The sequence below is a fragment of the Xenopus tropicalis genome, chromosome 2 (assembly GCF_000004195.4).
Source record: "Xenopus tropicalis strain Nigerian chromosome 2, UCB_Xtro_10.0, whole genome shotgun sequence".
NCBI lineage: Eukaryota > Metazoa > Chordata > Amphibia > Anura > Pipidae > Xenopus > Xenopus tropicalis.
In genome coordinates this window covers 150859075-150875796 of record NC_030678.2, presented here as the reverse complement: position 1 = coordinate 150875796, position 16722 = coordinate 150859075, and the positions used below count along the sequence as shown (strand labels likewise).

Below are 16722 nucleotides of genomic sequence, written 5' to 3'. Positions count from 1 at the left end.
GAGCATAGGGTTTTTTAGATCAATGTCAAATACATTTGCAGATTTTTTGCAGACTTGATTCACTGGGATGTGAGTAACATTCCAGTGCAATTGTCTTGTTGCTGTGTGTAAAACCAGTTTGGAGATGGAACCAACCTGTAGCCAATCAGCATTTATTCTCTTATGGGTTCAAAAAGTCCATAAGATCCCAAAAAGGGATCAGCTCAAAGCTGGGCAGGTTCCACTGAGACAAATAGTTAAACTGGATCTAGTGTCCTTGCTCAGCCTCATTTACTATATAATAAGGACTATTATTTTGCAGGAGTGATTGCTACTGTGACAGTTAGAAGCTTGTGTATAATAGCATGTGTGCCCAATGCCCATACCCTATCTGGGATCCATGTACTGCATCAGCCGGTGCCACCTAGTGTTCATCTGTGGGATAACCTTCCTGCCAAAAACAGAGAATGGAACTTCGAACATTACAAAACTTTTGACAGAGTCAAGGGGTTCTATTAGTGCTCAAAGTTGACCAGTAAATGTCTAATATCTTTTCCTTGGGGGAGGAGCTAATGAGGCTGTTCCTGATTAAACTTCATTAATTTATTGTGATGCCAATGCCATTTAATGATAATGTATTCTTTTCCTATAAAGGTCCTAAACCTTGTGCAGTCCTACGTAACCCTGAGAGTCCCACTGCATGTGTCTTATGTGTTCCACTCTCCTGTGGGAATTGGTGGCTGGCAGCACTTTGATCTGCACTCTGAATTGCGCCTAACGTTTGTGTACGACACTGCCATCTTGTGGAAGGACGGCATTGGCAGCCCCCCTGAAGCAGAACTCCAAGGTGAGAATAAGAACTTATAGCAGCCAGTTAGCCATTGCTTTTTAATCAGCCGACTGCAGGTAGGCAACAGAAAGGTGGTTTCTGATTGGTTCATATTAGTAAATGAACCCCTGTACAGAATCTAATGCTAGCTTAAAAATCATATGTCCAAACCCTATCGATACATAAAATATCTATTTATAATTGCCTCATATATACAGAATTTTAATAATATTGCCCGTAAGGGGCAGATTTATCAAAATGTAAGTTTAGAGCTCAATACATAAAAACTCACCCACGTTCTATTCATTCCTATGGGATTTTAGAAGCATATTCATCAAATGGTGAGTTCTAACTTTCACCCATTAATAAATACACTTTTAAAAACCCCATAGGAATGAATAGAACGTGGGTGAGTTTTTATGTATTGAGCTCTAAACTTACATTTTGATAAATCTGCCCCTTAGTGTTCACTTTAAATCTTGCCCTATACGTACTTTTCTAGGGCGGTATAATAAGATGTACCCCAAATCTCACCCATTGAACTTCAGGTGCTACCTTGCTCCCACATAGACAGCCCAACCTCCCTCTTCTCTATTACATTATACAGGTATGGGATCCATTATCCAGAAACCCGTTATCCAGAAAGCTCCAAGCTCCAAATTATGGAAACCCGTCTCCCATAGACTCCATTTTAATCATATAATTCAGATTTTTTTTAAATTGATTTCCTTTTTTTCTCTGTAATAATAAAACAGTACCTGTACTTGATCCCAACTAAGATATAATTACCCCTTATTGGGGCAGAACAGCCCTATTGGGTTTATTTAATGGTTAAATGATTCCCTTTTCTCTGTAATAATAAAACAGTACCTGTACTTGATCCCAACTAAGATATAATTACCCCTTATTGGGGCAGAACAGCCCTATTGGGTTTATTTAATGGTTAAATGATTCCCTTTTCTCTGTAATAATAAAACAGTACCTGTACTTGATCCAAACTAAGATATAAATTATCCTTATTGGAGGCAAAACAATCCTATTGGGTTTAATTAATGTTTTATTGGTTTTTTAGAAGATCCAAATTACGGAAGACCCCTTATCCTGAATACCCTTAGTCCTGAGCATTCTGGATAAAAGGTTCTATACCTGTATTGGCTTTTGGTTTATCACTGATCAGTCATAGTTTCCCAAATCTGGTTATGCGCAGGGAATATTCAGTAAACCATCAGCCCTTATTGTGTTGTTAAGACTTTGAAACAACTTTATTGGCAGCACTGTCCCAGGCTCATACATTTACAATCTTGAATTGAGATACATTTACGTTTGTATTTCGTTATCCAACAAGAGATCCCACCATTATTGGAATCATTTTAATTGGCAGCTTGTTAGCGTGTTCTTTATTCATTGACTGACAATACCTCACTATTGATTGTATTTGTTCTTTGCAGGCTCCCTTTACCCGACCAGTATGCGCATTAACGAACAGGGGCGTTTGGTGGTCAACTTTAAAACAGAAGCTCGGTTCTATGGTCTCTTTGTTATGTCGCACTCTGGTAAGGAGCTTTTATTTGGCTAGAGTCTGTGGGGAATAATTGAAAAATCCTTTTCTTTATTAAAATATGTCTTTAAGGACAATAAATAGAGCACAGTGACTGCACAGCCTGTACCGCAATTTAAAGGGGAACTCTTCCAAACAAAACTTCGTTAAAGGGCCCCAGACAACACAGAAACCCTTAATACACATATCACTGTAATCTGTTCCTTCAACAAGTATAAATAAATAGCATTTGTATATGCTACAATCCAGCTGCAAAACAGTTCTTTGCTTTCTGCATCATTTGAAATTGTGGCAGGGGAGGAGGGACTAAAACACTGATGTTACAAATTGTAACAACTTTTCCACAGCTTACAGACAGCATGCAGGAACTACATAACCCACAATGCATTGCACTGGGATGTTCCTTTCCTTATTGATATCAAGTGTGCAGGGAATTGTTGGGTTGGGAGGATGCAGGCTGAAGGCAGGCTGAGGACAGTCAACTACTGTTAGTTTTTTTTGAGTCTCAGAGTAGTCAGCCAGATCAGCAGGGGAACAGGGGGTGGGGCTTAGGGAACTGTTCCAAACCATATTATTAAATTAATCATGAAAAGGCTGCATATTTTTAATTGATGTGTATTGCAAAGTTGCTCGAAATGTTTCAAACAGCTTAAGTTGTGTTTGGGTGGAGTTCCCCTTTAATTTACCACCATTCAAAAAAAGCAAACTCTACCAAATACATAATTGCAAACTTACTCCTGTATATTTTTTCAAATTCAAATTTCTCCCCGTTCCTCTTCCCAGCAGTATCCAGGCTGATGGTGCAGCTGTGGCCCCAGCACTCCCTCCCCCCCCAGCACTCCCTCCCTCCTACACACAGTTTTAAACAACCTGCAACATTTTGCAGATTCTAGATTTCTTGCTAGATTTACAATACTTACATCAAAGCTAAAGGCATGTCACTTTTGTTTGGTTTTTAGATGAAGGATGGGGATGTTTGACCTCATACTTTTTTTAATTAAAATGGCATTTTACCAGCACCCTGAGAGAGAATAAGCACACTTTCCTTGTATTTACTGCATTTTTTTTAAAAAAATCTAACATGTTAGATATTGTCATCTGTGTTCATTATATAAATAATATTGCCTTATTAATTTGGTTCTACAATTAATAAAAAAGGGGGCAATGATGGGGTTGTCCAGGATCCAAGGCTGTATCCACAGTGGGAGAATGAGAGATATATATTATACAGCAGCACAATTATAACTGCCAGCCTTCCATACTAGAGTTTTCAATTCACATCCTTTGGAACTGTCCAATGAAAATTTGTATTTCTGGAAGGCATTCAGATAGAACAGTTTATCATTGGAATACTCAAATAGGAGAAAGCTATTAGTTGAAGGTTACCATATTCCTTAGCTGACTGTGATGGTGCCCATAGACAAACCCATCTGTTTGGCCATGTATAGTTTGGTGGCACATAAACCAAAGGTAGAATATTCAGATTTTTATGATGCTCCATTTACATTCCTGTTAAGCCCAATCACACACTCAATGGCAACCATTGGCTGGCCAGAGATTTCAGCGGTTATATCTGATGCAGTCTGATCAAACATGACAATTACGGTATATTTCTAGTTATATTTATTGGGAATAGGGATTTGGGCTATTACATACAGTACCACTTGACATGTTATTTCCCTTATTCCATCTAGCATCTTCTTTGAGCTCCATGATCATGTGTGCTGATCACCCAGAACTCACTTTCACTCTCAGCCTGGTTCGGAGTGAGCCGTCACTTAGTCAGCCAATACAGCAGTGGACCTTTGTCTCTGATTTTGCGGTAAGTGGAATACATATTTACGTTTGTTTATCCCATCACCCTACTTGTTTTATAAAGACAAGTCACATGGGTAACAGGACATATAAGATGGATAGAGCATGAAACATTATTTTGGAGAAAGCAGTTTTAAAAATGTTATTGCACAAAGCCGATGTTCCCTCTAAGCTGTGCGCTAGTGCACACAATTTTTGTGGCCAACACACACAACAAAAGTAAGTATAATGTACAAGCACTTCGGCAGGAGCCCCTAGGTGGGTGAGGCGCCTCCCCAATGGGCCCTGCACACCCCAGTGTGACCCTAGATTGAGTGCTTACAGCATTGCTTGATCCACAGAGCATGTCACAGGTCTCTGCATTTCAAATGGCCTGCGGCTATTCTTAGCACTTGTAAATTACTCCTTATGTGTTTTCAAGCAAATTTCTCTGTGAACACTGCATTTTGTAGTGAGCTCTGGCCTCAAAATCTGTCATACATAGGGCACTTTTTTATTTGTGTTTTAAGAGTTCTTTAACCTTACTCTTAGAGTGGGGAAAATGGGTCGACAGTATTACCACCTGGTTGAAATGGTCCTCACCCACAAGGCTTCTGGGTGAAGACTGGGGATCTTGGTAATCGATGCACTTAAATATACTGAACTCACTTATATACCTCCAGACTAAGCGAAAATTTCATGTGCTGCTTATTCTATAGGTCCGGGACTACTCAGGGACATACACGGTGAAGCTCATCCCTTGTACCACTGCTCCTTATCAGGAATACAGTTTGCCTGTTGTGTGTAACCCCCGCGAGCCAATATCCTTCGATATCGATATCAGATTCCAGCAGGTACGGAACCACTATGGACTCCCTTTCCACCCCTAGGACTTTGCGCAAATAAAGTTTAATCTTTTCTGCCATTAATTATATTTCCTGTATTTTATATTCACTGTTGGTTATGCCCCAGAACTGCCCTGTTTAAAAATAAAATTCAATCTTTCAGGTAATGTCTAATAATTGATTGGAAAGTATTCCCAGTTACATGCTTTGTCTTAAACAACCAGCTCTTGGAGCACAGGGACTATATATACATATTTTAAAGCAGGCTTACTTTTTTCATGAACAGCCATAAATATATTAAGGCACTGTTTACTGTTTAGATAGCATATTCCATTTCTCGAAATGAGTATTTTACCTATCAGATGGATAAAACATGTTGCTTTCCTTGGCTGGGGCATGGGGCTCCATATTTACTGGCTTCTTTCAGTTGCAAAATGAATCAATGCTTCCTTGGTACTAGAATGGAATACAGGCTGGGGTCTATATAAATGCCCAGAGCTGGTTGCCATCCTATGTCACATTGTCATCTGTAACCCAGGTCAGCGACCCAGTGGCTACGGAATTCAGTTTGAATACGCAGATGTTACTTCTATCCAAGAAAGCTCTCTGGCTCTCCGATGGATCAATGGGATTTGGACAGGAAAGTGATATCGCATTTTTGGAAGGTAAAATAATCTACGTTGGATTTATTGGTAAAAATGTTGTCATGTTCTGTGTGCTAGAAAAGAAATATGTTTAAAATAGTACAGTAAAACATTATACAGTCCTAGGATCTAATATCCAGAATGCTTGGCATCTGAGGTTTTCAATATAGCTCTCGCTATACTGTTTTATTATTACAGAGAAAAGGGAATCATTTAACCATTAAATAAACCCAATAGGGCTGTTCTGCCCCAATAAGGGGTAATTATATCTTAGTTGGGATCAAGTACAGGTACTGTTTTATTATTACAGAGAAAAGGGAATCATTTAACCATTAAATAAACCCAATAGGGCTGTTCTGCCCCCAATAAGGGGTAATTATATCTTAGTTGGGATCAAGTACAGGTACTGTTTTATTATTACAGAGAAAAGGGAATCATTTAACCATTAAATAAACCCAATAGGGCTGTTCTGCCCCCAATAAGGGGTAATTATATCTTAGTCGGGATCAAGTACAGGTACTGTTTTATTATTACAGAGAAAAGGGAATCATTTAACCATTAAATAAACCCAATAGGGCTGTTCTGCCCCCAATAAGGGGTAATTATATCTTAGTTGGGATCAAGTACAGGGTACTGTTTTATTATTACAGAGAAAAGGGAATCATTTAACCATTAAATAAACCCAATAGGGCTGTTCTGCCCCAATAAGGGGTAATTATATCTTAGTTGGGATCAAGTACAGGTACTGTTTTATTATTACAGAGAAAAAGGAAATCAAATTTTTTCTGAGTAATGGGTGTTTAAATAAAAAATACCATACTCTTAATGCAACAAAGTCACAAATAACTTTGTAAATGGCATATAGTGATGCCATGAATTAGAGTTTGATTAGTAATGTCACTTGATTTATGTATTATATTGTGTAGGTGTCGTGCTAGAACTTCACCTTTCCCTAGAATCCCCTACAACTTTTATTCTTTCCATCATGATAGTAGTAATTCAGGGGCAGAAGACACGTGCCTAGAGTGCAATGGTTTGGTGGGCGCTAGAACCCTAGACTTTCTGCCTAGTCCCACCCCTAGTTCTGACCATGTAAATAAGCATGTGCCTTTTACCTTCTTTTCCTGCCACCAGGTTCCACCGAGGAGGTGGTAGAATCAGTTGACTGTGCACTGGGGAGGGGGGGGTGGGGCTGGAAGAGAGCAACAAATCACCAGCAGGGACAAGAACAGTGGGGGGTAGTGTCTTTGGGTTCTGGCTCTTGCTGGCAGTGAGAGGTGGGGGTGTAGTAGTGTTGCCTCTTGCTCAAATACTACTTGGCTTGGCTCTGTACATATTTGCAGTCATATATGGAGATCAAGGAGATGAAATAAATATCTAAAAAATGTCTAATTGTTGTGTTTATCCTCCACTGAGTCATTAGGGTAACAGACTCTGTTTCTCCCTTCCCCAGGGGATATGATTTATGGGCGTGTGATGGTGGACCCTGTGCAGAACTTGGGCAATTCATTTCATTGCAGCATCGAGAAGGTTTTCCTATGCACAGGAGCCGATGGATATGTTCCAAAGTACAGCCCAGACAACAATGAGTATGGCTGCCTCGCAGACTCTACCTCACTTTTGTATCGCTTTAAAATTTTGGTTAGTATTCTATTTCACTTTTTCTTCCAGAAAATGAGATGAAATCAAACTATGGGTGCATGAATTTGTAATTAGCAATGTAACACTAGTACATTTGGTTACATATAGCAGGTTAGCAGGATATACGGTGCCAGTTGGAATGGACATCAGTCTCCTCAGGGCTTATTATTTGGCAAATCACTTATACTGTACTTTATATTGTCCTGGATTTGCAGCCTCATGATTATGTTTGTTTGGCATTACCGTACCATAGTAACATAGTATGCTGAAAAAAGATGCATATCCATCAAGTTCAACATTTTATGCCTGCATATAACCTGCTTAACTGCTAGCTGATCCAGAGGAAGGCAAAAACCAAGATGTCAATCGGACCAGTCCCTGGATCAACTTGTACTAAGAGCTATCTCCCATGAAGATGTAGTTGGGTAGACTGAAGTGTAGCTAGAGTATAAAGGGGTTGGTTGTCACAAATGTTTTAAATCTGTGAATTATGTGAGATATGTAATCATTATGAACAGTCCTAAATCTTACAAGTTCTTCTTGTGGTCAATTTTCGAATAAAAAAAATCACGCCCCCAATTAATTTTCTCTGTTTTTCTCCTTTTCTTATTCTTGTTGCTCAGGACAAAGCTCAGCCTGAAACACAAGCTATTAGGTTTGGCAACGTGAATTTCAATGCCAGGCTTGCTGTGGATGACCCTGAAGCTCTATCCTTGGTCCGACAGCCTGGTTCAGATGGCTTTAAAGTTGACTCAACTCCTCTGTTTCAGGTAAGTGACACCATAAAGAAGATCATTTTGTCTTGTGGTGAATTTTAACGTGGACATCGTTTTTAATGAAAAAATGGTTATCTTTGTATAAATGTCTTCTTGAGTGATTAATCCAACCACTCTCTTAACTGTGCTATAGTTTTCTTGGCTAATGGTTTGGCAGCCAAGGGGTGTCACTGAGCTACAGTGGCCTGATCCTCATTCAGTTCATTATAACCCTTTACTAAAAGCTTTCCCTTGTCTATTCAGGTCTCTTTGGGTCGGGAGTGGTACATACACACCATCTATACAGTGAGATCTAAAGAAAATGCCAACAGAGGAATTGGTAAAAGAAGCATTGAGTACCAATACCATTCTCTTGCTTCTGCTGCACATTCTGGATCTTCCATTATTAACCGTAAGAAAAGAGACGTTAATGAAGCCCCGGCCATCACTCAAGAAATAGGCATTGAAAACAACAGAGGAACCAACATACAGCACATTGCCCTAGAACGCAACAGTAAGAAACAGATCCCACAGAAAGAAGTGACTCTTGATGGGATCATCCCAAGGGAACTCAACCATAAAGAGACTGAGGTCAACGTTGTCACCATCGTTATCATCGTTGCTGCTATATTACTACTGGCTATTTGTTTAATTGCTATTATCATTGCATTAATGAAACGCAAGCAGAATTCAAAAAAGAAAGAGGATGGAAAAGAGTCTGGAAGCAGTGAGCCCATGATGCCATCTCGGGGATACAGCACTGACAGCTCAGAGGTTTGATGATGAACCCTGTCTGAGAGGAGACCAGCATATGGACATCAAGTAGACCGTTGTACTGGGCCTTGTGGTCACTTTGCTCTGGAATGCTTCACGATATCTAAAGTATTAGGACCATGTACTTTTTCAAATGGATCATTCATGCAAAGGCCTCTATTTTATATAAATGCCGGCAGCCTTAAATCATGCACTGCACACACAAAGGTGCTGAACTGAAACTATAAAATAATCATTCTTTTAAATTTTTTTTAACTATTTAAAAATTAAAAATATGCAAAGGTGCTGATAGCTCTGTCCTTTGTTCTTAGGGAGAGCTTATATTAATGTTATCCATTTACATTTGGAGGTTCAATGATCCCAAATATCATTCAGCAGGTTGTGTATCTGGGCATTTGTTTGCTATCCCTAATGTCCGCAAGGGTCTTGTCTGGTATTTAAGTTAATGAGAGCTCTTACACAGTTGTCTGATGGGGGGGTGTCAATATATGGTAACATCCAGCCCCAACACCAACCATATGCAATGTCACTGTACCCCTACAGACAGAACTACACACCCTTTTGTAAATCCAATCTCTGCATTCTAACTGACTTGGGCATCAGGGATAACTCAACAACTATCTCTTCCACATAATCAGTGTTATGTAATGGAACACTAGGCTACTTTGGATGCGCAGTCCCAGTATAGCCTTTGAATGCTATGGGTGACTGCATTGGCCACTTTAGGTCCTAAAGCTTAAAGTGCCTGAAGAAACCCTTTAAAGAACAAGAAAAGGGCTATACACTGAGGGGTGCCAATATGTTAGGCACTCACCAGTGTATTAAATGCAATTTTTCCCCTAGACGGGTGCTGTTGTTTGGGAAAAATAATTACACTGATCTGGGGATCTTTCTTACTATATGTTACTCCGCCATCTTACCTGTATTACCCAATGCTCCCTTGTAGCTTCTTGAGACTCCTAGACTTGCTACTTGATTGTACTATACAGCGCCAGTCTAGAGAGCCAACAAGGAGCCTTGGGAAATACTAAAAAGGCTAAAAAGGATCCCTGGGTAGGGGCAATTGTTTCCAAAGAGGAGCACCGATCTAGGGTAAAAAATAGCGATTAAGTAGACTTATGTGCCGCACACATTGGCAGCCCCCTTGGTATTAGCTTTTCCTTGTCTGTTAATCTTCAGCATACCAAAGATAATGTAAGTGGTTACTAGTGTGGGAGAAATGAAAGCTGTTTGATCTCCAGGGTTTCAGTATATTTTGTCTTAAAGGGAAACTGGCAAAGCAAAACCACTTTGTGCCTTTAAATACTGAGTATGTAGCAGTTAGAGTTTGTTTTTTTAAAGTCTTGTAAAAAGATTTTTTTTCTTTATGTTATGATAGTTTTGTTGTTTTATTATGCATTATTATTGTGTTGTTTCCCATTTGTTGGTTCATTATACATTTCTGTTTGCGTGCTAGCTGATCATGTGACGAGTGCCTGTTATTCAGCTTCAAATATTAAACTATTGCTTTATATCACATGGATGGTTGTTATACCCATATCCTGCAGATCTATACAGACTGGCAGGATTGGCCTAAAAACCGCTATGAATAATCACTCTCAATAAGTCACACATGTGAGAAAAAGACACAAGATCTAGTGACTACGAGTACTGGCCATGCTATTACTCTTACTCTATTACTCTATTGCATCATTAATGGCAGCACTGGAACATCCATCTGAATCTGATATTTCCCTTTATAATTTTCATTTTTCTTTACTTGTTTAGTCACAGTGGTATTCTTCCCCCTAAAAACAATTGTAGTTATTGAAAGAAGAGATCTAGTAACCCATAGCAACCACTCAGATGCTTTCATTTAAACAGATGCCTCATAAAAGGAACCTGCTGTTGATGACTAGAACAGTAAATAAATTTGCACCTTTTATTATATTACTACATTCAGTTCTTAGTGACTGTTATGGCTTCACTTACTAGGGCATGTGTGCCTGATCTTTTGTTACTTTTTCTTTTTGCCTGTATGCCACTAGTTTTGAGTCGGTAAAGCTAGAACCATCCCTTTAGCCAATCAGATTATGTGAGTCTTTACCTAGCTAGACTGACCTCTAGCCAATTAGAGTATTTGCTAGCTAGACCGACCTCTAGCCAATTAGAGTATTTGCTAGCTAGACCGACCTCTAGCCAATTAGAGTATTTGCTAGCTAGACCGACCTCTAGCCAATTAGAGTATTTGCTAGCTAGACCAACCTCTAGCCAATTAGAGTATTTGCAAGCTAGACCGACCTCTAGCCAATTAGAGTATTTGCAAGCTAGACCGACCTCTAGCCAATTAGAGTATTTGCTAGCTAGACCGACCTCTAGCCAATTAGAGTATTTGCTAGCTAGACCAACCTCTAGCCAATTAGAGTATTTGCTAGCTAGACCGACCTCTAGCCAATTAGAGTATTTGCTAGCTAGACCGACCTCTAGCCAATTAGAGTATTTGCTAGCTAGACCAACCTCTAGCCAATTAGAGTATTTGCAAGCTAGACCAACCTCTAGCCAATTAGAGTATTTGCAAGCTAGACCGACCTCTAGCCAATTAGAGTATTTGCTAGCTAGACCGACCTCTAGCCAATTAGAGTATTTGCTAGCTAGACCAACCTCTAGCCAATTAGAGTATTTGCAAGCTAGACCAACCTCTAGCCAATTAGAGTATTTGCAAGCTAGACCGACCTCTAGCCAATTAGAGTATTTGCTAGCTAGACCGACCTCTAGCCAATTAGAGTATTTGCTAGCTAGACCGACCTCTAGCCAATTAGAGTATTTGCTAGCTAGACCGACCTCTAGCCAATTAGAGTATTTGCTAGCTAGACTAACCTCTAGCCAATTAAAGTATTTAACAAGGTAGACCAACCATTATCCAATTAAAACACTAGAGTATTCACCTGGCTAGACCAACCTTTAGTCAATTAGAGTTTTTACCTAGCTAGACCAGCCTCTAGCCAATAAAAGAATTCGCATAGTCAGACCAACCTCTAGCCAATCAGAGTATTTAACTAGCTAGACCAACCTCTAGTCAATCAGAGCATTAGAAAGTTCGCAAGGCCACACAATTTTATCCAATCTTATCCAATAGTAGAACATTGCTAGCTGCCAAATTGAATTAAAACAGCAATATATATATTAAACAGAATCATACATCCAATACAGTGTATATAACTAGTTTGTACATTTCATGGCAATGGGGGTGGGTGTGTAATAGAAGCCATTGAGCATATATACTGCTGTTTTTAACATAGACTTGTTTTATAAATAATTTTTATAAACACTTTGGACACTTACCAGGCTCTGTCTCCCCATTAAAATGACAGGTTGGTGTATGTAATTCATGACTGTGCCCTGTGTGGGTTGCTTGTATTAGTAAATCTGATCTGGGCATTGTATATTGTATACTAGCATAACCCCACCAATTCTCAGTGGAAAATCATTACACATAAAGCCATTCACACAGCTCATCCTCCATTAACCCCTCCAATTTGCTGGTACCTACCCCTTTGTTGGATCTGCATCTCAGGGCCATTTAACTAGGAGTAATTTGGAAGATGAATGCTTTCCATCCCACCTCACACGTAGGCACATAGGTAGGGTGCTGAGTAAGTGACCTAAGGGAACTTGGATATGGACAGTGTTTGGCTGACTCTGTACAGTAGAACTCTCAGTGCAAACTGCTGATTGGCTACTAGACCTGGACAAAGTTTGCCCTGTTATTACATAGCCAAGCTTTCTAAAATACTGCATAAAGTTTTGCCTGCTATTCATGCTCATTCTTTTTATTCTATATATACTGTATATATGTACAATGTGTGTGTAAGAAAAATGTAAGCACCATTGAATTTACAGTTAGGCTTCTCTGTGGCCTAATAACAAAATATGTGTCCCAGACAAAGGCAAATGGAGCACACTGTACCCTGTACAATATACATTGCTGCTGCTGTATACAGGTATGTTAGTCGTACAAGACACAGTTCCCTATAGAATATCATTATAGCAAATCATTGCAATAAACTGTTAAGGTTGTTTATAGAAATGTACCAAAAATATTAGGGGAGCAATTCATTTGTTGGGTAATCATTGAGCCTCCTACTGGTTGTATTTATATTTAAAAGCATTTTATTTGTAATAACACACACAGTATAAATCTATATACAATATATATATGTATGGCACTTGTATGATGAGAATGCTGTTTCCCAGCATGCCGTGACTGGGCTGCGGTACATGGGTGCTGCTAGTCTGTGCAGGTTTCACATGAATGTTCGTGCCAGTGGACCTTCCGCTTTGAAGTTCTGCAGACCTCCCCATAATGCTGGGTAGCTAGGATCCTTTATCTAGTATTTACATTTTGTTTGTGAAATACCTGAGTCATCAGTCATCTTAGTGGAAATATATGGGGCGCTTCTTGTTTCTGCTTGTTACAGTGCATCAGATCTCTTTCCATCTGTACCGGCCTTGTTTGGCCTTCACAGCTGGTTCCTCGGCAACAGCCAATGGACTGTAACACTGCGCTAAATTGTAATGGGAAACAATGCGGAAAACTTGTCACGGGTCAAAAGTGTTGTGATGGGCTCATCTTCTGAGACAGTCATTCAATAACCGTCATGTCCCATAAGATCCGTGCAAGTTATGTTGTATGACAAAGAGTACAGGAACCAATCATGTACTTGGCTTGGTTCTTTAACTCTTAGATTGTTCCATTCATTCAGGGAGATTTGAATGAATCATTAATGTACAGTTATAGTCCATTCATACTTTATCAGACCAGAGACCTGTGTAACAGGCTTCAGTGCTCATCTTCAGAGAATGTCTGGCAGGGGGCAACTCCAATCCCACCCCATTTATTGATCAAGTACAAATTATATTTGTTGATCTATACATTTCCATTGCTTTGCTATGTTTGGAGTTTAATAGCACTTATTTATTCAACCCGTTTTAATATATGTGCATTTACATCTTACTAAATAATGGTATTGCTAATTGCTAGTGCCTATTGCCAGAACGGCATTACAACTAACATTGAAAAGCTGGCCATACATTAAGATCTGCTAATTTGGCGAGGTTTCGAAACGAGCAAATCATTGCCCGCAAAAAGGAAATCGTTTTTTAAAATGTGAATTATTTGTTTAAATTGGAGTCTATGGGAGATAATTCAGAGCTTTCTGGATAACAGGTTTTCAGATAATGGATTCCATACCTGTACTAATAATCTCAGAACTGGCTTTGATTCTAGGATGGGATATTGGTGGCTTCTCACTATGGTGGAAGGAATGAGGCTGTTATGTTGGTAAGGACACTAGTGACTCCTACTGAAAGGACTGGTGGTGACAGCAGCTACTCTCCAACATAATACACTGTGTAGTGGATAAGAGCAAAATACCAGGTTATATAAGATCCCTAGCACAGTTATTCCATCTCCACTGAGAAAGCATTGAAACAGCATTGTAAGTGCCAGCCGTTTCCTTCCAGATTGTAGCGCCAAGGTCGGGCACGGGGCAATGTACTCACAAAGTGACCTGGGTTGGGTTTAAACATGAATTAGTGTCTGTGCCCTATAGGCTTAGCTTGTACTTAAATGTAACAAATCATCTGCTATTTATGTTGACGAATAATTGCCATTTTATATGCCATTATCCTATAACATAAAGGTTCCGTGCTTTGCAGTAAATGCACCTAATGTATAAGTAAATATTGAATCTGACATTCTGTAATGACCGCCCAGAGAAATACCTGTATGTAGCAAAGTGCCTCTCACTTCTTTTGCTGATATAAATAGCTGGAAATGTGCCTTAACTGGTTCAATGCAGTTAGAAATAAAGTAACTTATCTGTACAGTTTCTGGACATTTTTACAGTTTTGCTTTAAAGTCATTTGTTCTATTCACTTACATGGAATTTTTATGTTAGGAATTGTTTTTGCAAAGGTATTTTATTTAATCATTTATCGCTTATTGGAAAAAAAAGATTTTATATAACCAAGTCCCATAGCCACAATGTGGTGTTCAATAAACAACAGTTTTTCCACATGTGCTTATTCTATCATTTCATTTCATCTGTGGGGATCCAGGAATATATGTGCAAGGAGTATGTTTCCCTAGGCAGTCGCTGGCGTAAATATAGCGAAGCAGAACCCACAGGGGACATATGGGTTAATGGGCCTGGGCCTTTGGGGCTACTTCCTCTATAGTTAAAGAAAATAGTAAGAAAATCCTACCTGCTTGGGGGGGGGGGGGGTTGCCATTTACAAGGCTTCTCTAGAGATTTTTTTTGGGGGGTCCCAGTGCCAACTGGTTGCACCATTGAAGGCAGTGCCCAGTATCAGCTTTAGAAAAGAAATGTAACACTATTTTGGGCTGGATTGGACCAAAACCAGGCTAGGAGTAGAGCATTGGTTACATGCGACTCTTATACATCAGGATGAGCCTCCGCTATATGGGAGAAGTGATAGAGGATGTTGTTGAACTATACCTCCCACTGCCACTGTGTAGTGTATTAGAAAGTAATGCAGATGTAAGAATAGATAATGGATGCCAGGAAGAGGTATGGGTAGGATACGACAGCCAACAGAATGGTAGGAGGCAGCTCACCGGTTAATCCCTTCTCTTGGTAGAGGTAAGGGCAGGGTTAATTGCTGGCCTATGTCCCTAGCACTTCTGTGTCCCTATTCTAAGGCAAGTGAACCTGTTAGGAGACTACTCCTTTACTCCTTCTCCTGGATGGAGCAAATGAACTGCTCTTTCTATATAAATCCTGACTGTGTAACTCTCCTAGAGAGTCCTATAATATAAATTAACCTGTTCTTACTTTACCTCGTTCACGGGGCCCTGTCCCCAACTCTAATTTGGATGAAATTGCTACTGGGGCCTGTGTCTGCACCCAGGCTCAATGGAGTGGTGCATCAGGTAGCAGACCGGCAGCCAAAGAGAGGGTCATACCCTCCTGCTAGACACTATATCAATCTGCAGGGGGTGTGTACAACCAGGCTAAACCTATAAGGGATAGCTTTACACTGTAAACTAAGTACAAGGGCTTCTGCCCAATAATAATAAAGATGTGAAGAGGTAGGGGATAAAGCCATAGGGAGCTTAACCCTATGGGTCCCTACAGAAACTTACAGCTGTGCCATTAAAGGGATGGTTGACCCTTAGGTTAACATTTAGTATGTTATAGAATGTCCTATTCCTAGCAACTTTGCAATTGGTTGTTTCTAAATTATTTGCTTTTCTCTTCTACATCTTTCCAGCTTTCAACTGGGGGTGGGGTCACTGACCCCGGCAGCCACAAATGGATTGCTTTGTGAGCTTACAATTTTATTATTATTACATTTTCTTCCATGTCATTTGCTTAAATATGTGAGGGGGTCATGATGATGCTGTTGCCATAAAACGCTATCTGGTTACTAGGGTCACTCATTGGGGCTACTGATGTCCAGATGAAATTGTTATTGCTGTTTGCTATTTTTTTTTTTATATATTCTTTATTTTGTTTTCAAGATAATGGGGTACAGAAAAAAGATGGGGAGGGGGGAATAAATATTTGTGATAATAATTACGTACATACATGTTGAAAATACGAGAGTAGACAGTAAGTTATTTCTACAACCTTAAGTCAGATGTAAATGGTCTAGCTTCTAAATAAAACTTTTTCAGTTAGTACCTATGTCAACGGGGCTGTGTGGGGTGGTTTTTTGATAAATGTGATCCAGGGATCCCAGAGTCTCCTATATGCTGTGCTGTTGTTTTGAGTCAAAAACGTGATTTCCTCTAGTTTTCTTCTACCAGTATATCCATTCTAAAAATGTTGGATGGTCTTTTGCTTTCCAGTGTCTTGGAATTAAGGTTCTAGTTACGTTCAATAAATGTATGGTAAGG

At 39.6% G+C, this 16722-nt stretch overlaps 1 protein-coding gene across 1 annotated transcript in view; it reads left to right on the top strand.

The window, feature by feature from the left end:
• The window catches only part of frem2 (FRAS1 related extracellular matrix protein 2), a 123772-nt gene extending 108895 nt beyond the window's left edge, over nucleotides 1-14877 (top strand). Inside the window, exons 17-24 of the mRNA XM_018091727.2 lie at nucleotides 634-826; nucleotides 2257-2361; nucleotides 4061-4188; nucleotides 4880-5014; nucleotides 5544-5670; nucleotides 7103-7290; nucleotides 7914-8060; nucleotides 8310-14877. Of these exons, the coding sequence (XP_017947216.2) occupies nucleotides 634-826; nucleotides 2257-2361; nucleotides 4061-4188; nucleotides 4880-5014; nucleotides 5544-5670; nucleotides 7103-7290; nucleotides 7914-8060; nucleotides 8310-8825 (1539 nt within the window). The 3' untranslated portion in view covers nucleotides 8826-14877. The remainder of the gene's footprint in view (nucleotides 1-633; nucleotides 827-2256; nucleotides 2362-4060; nucleotides 4189-4879; nucleotides 5015-5543; nucleotides 5671-7102; nucleotides 7291-7913; nucleotides 8061-8309) is intronic.
• The last annotated feature ends 1845 nt before the right edge of the window (nucleotides 14878-16722 follow it).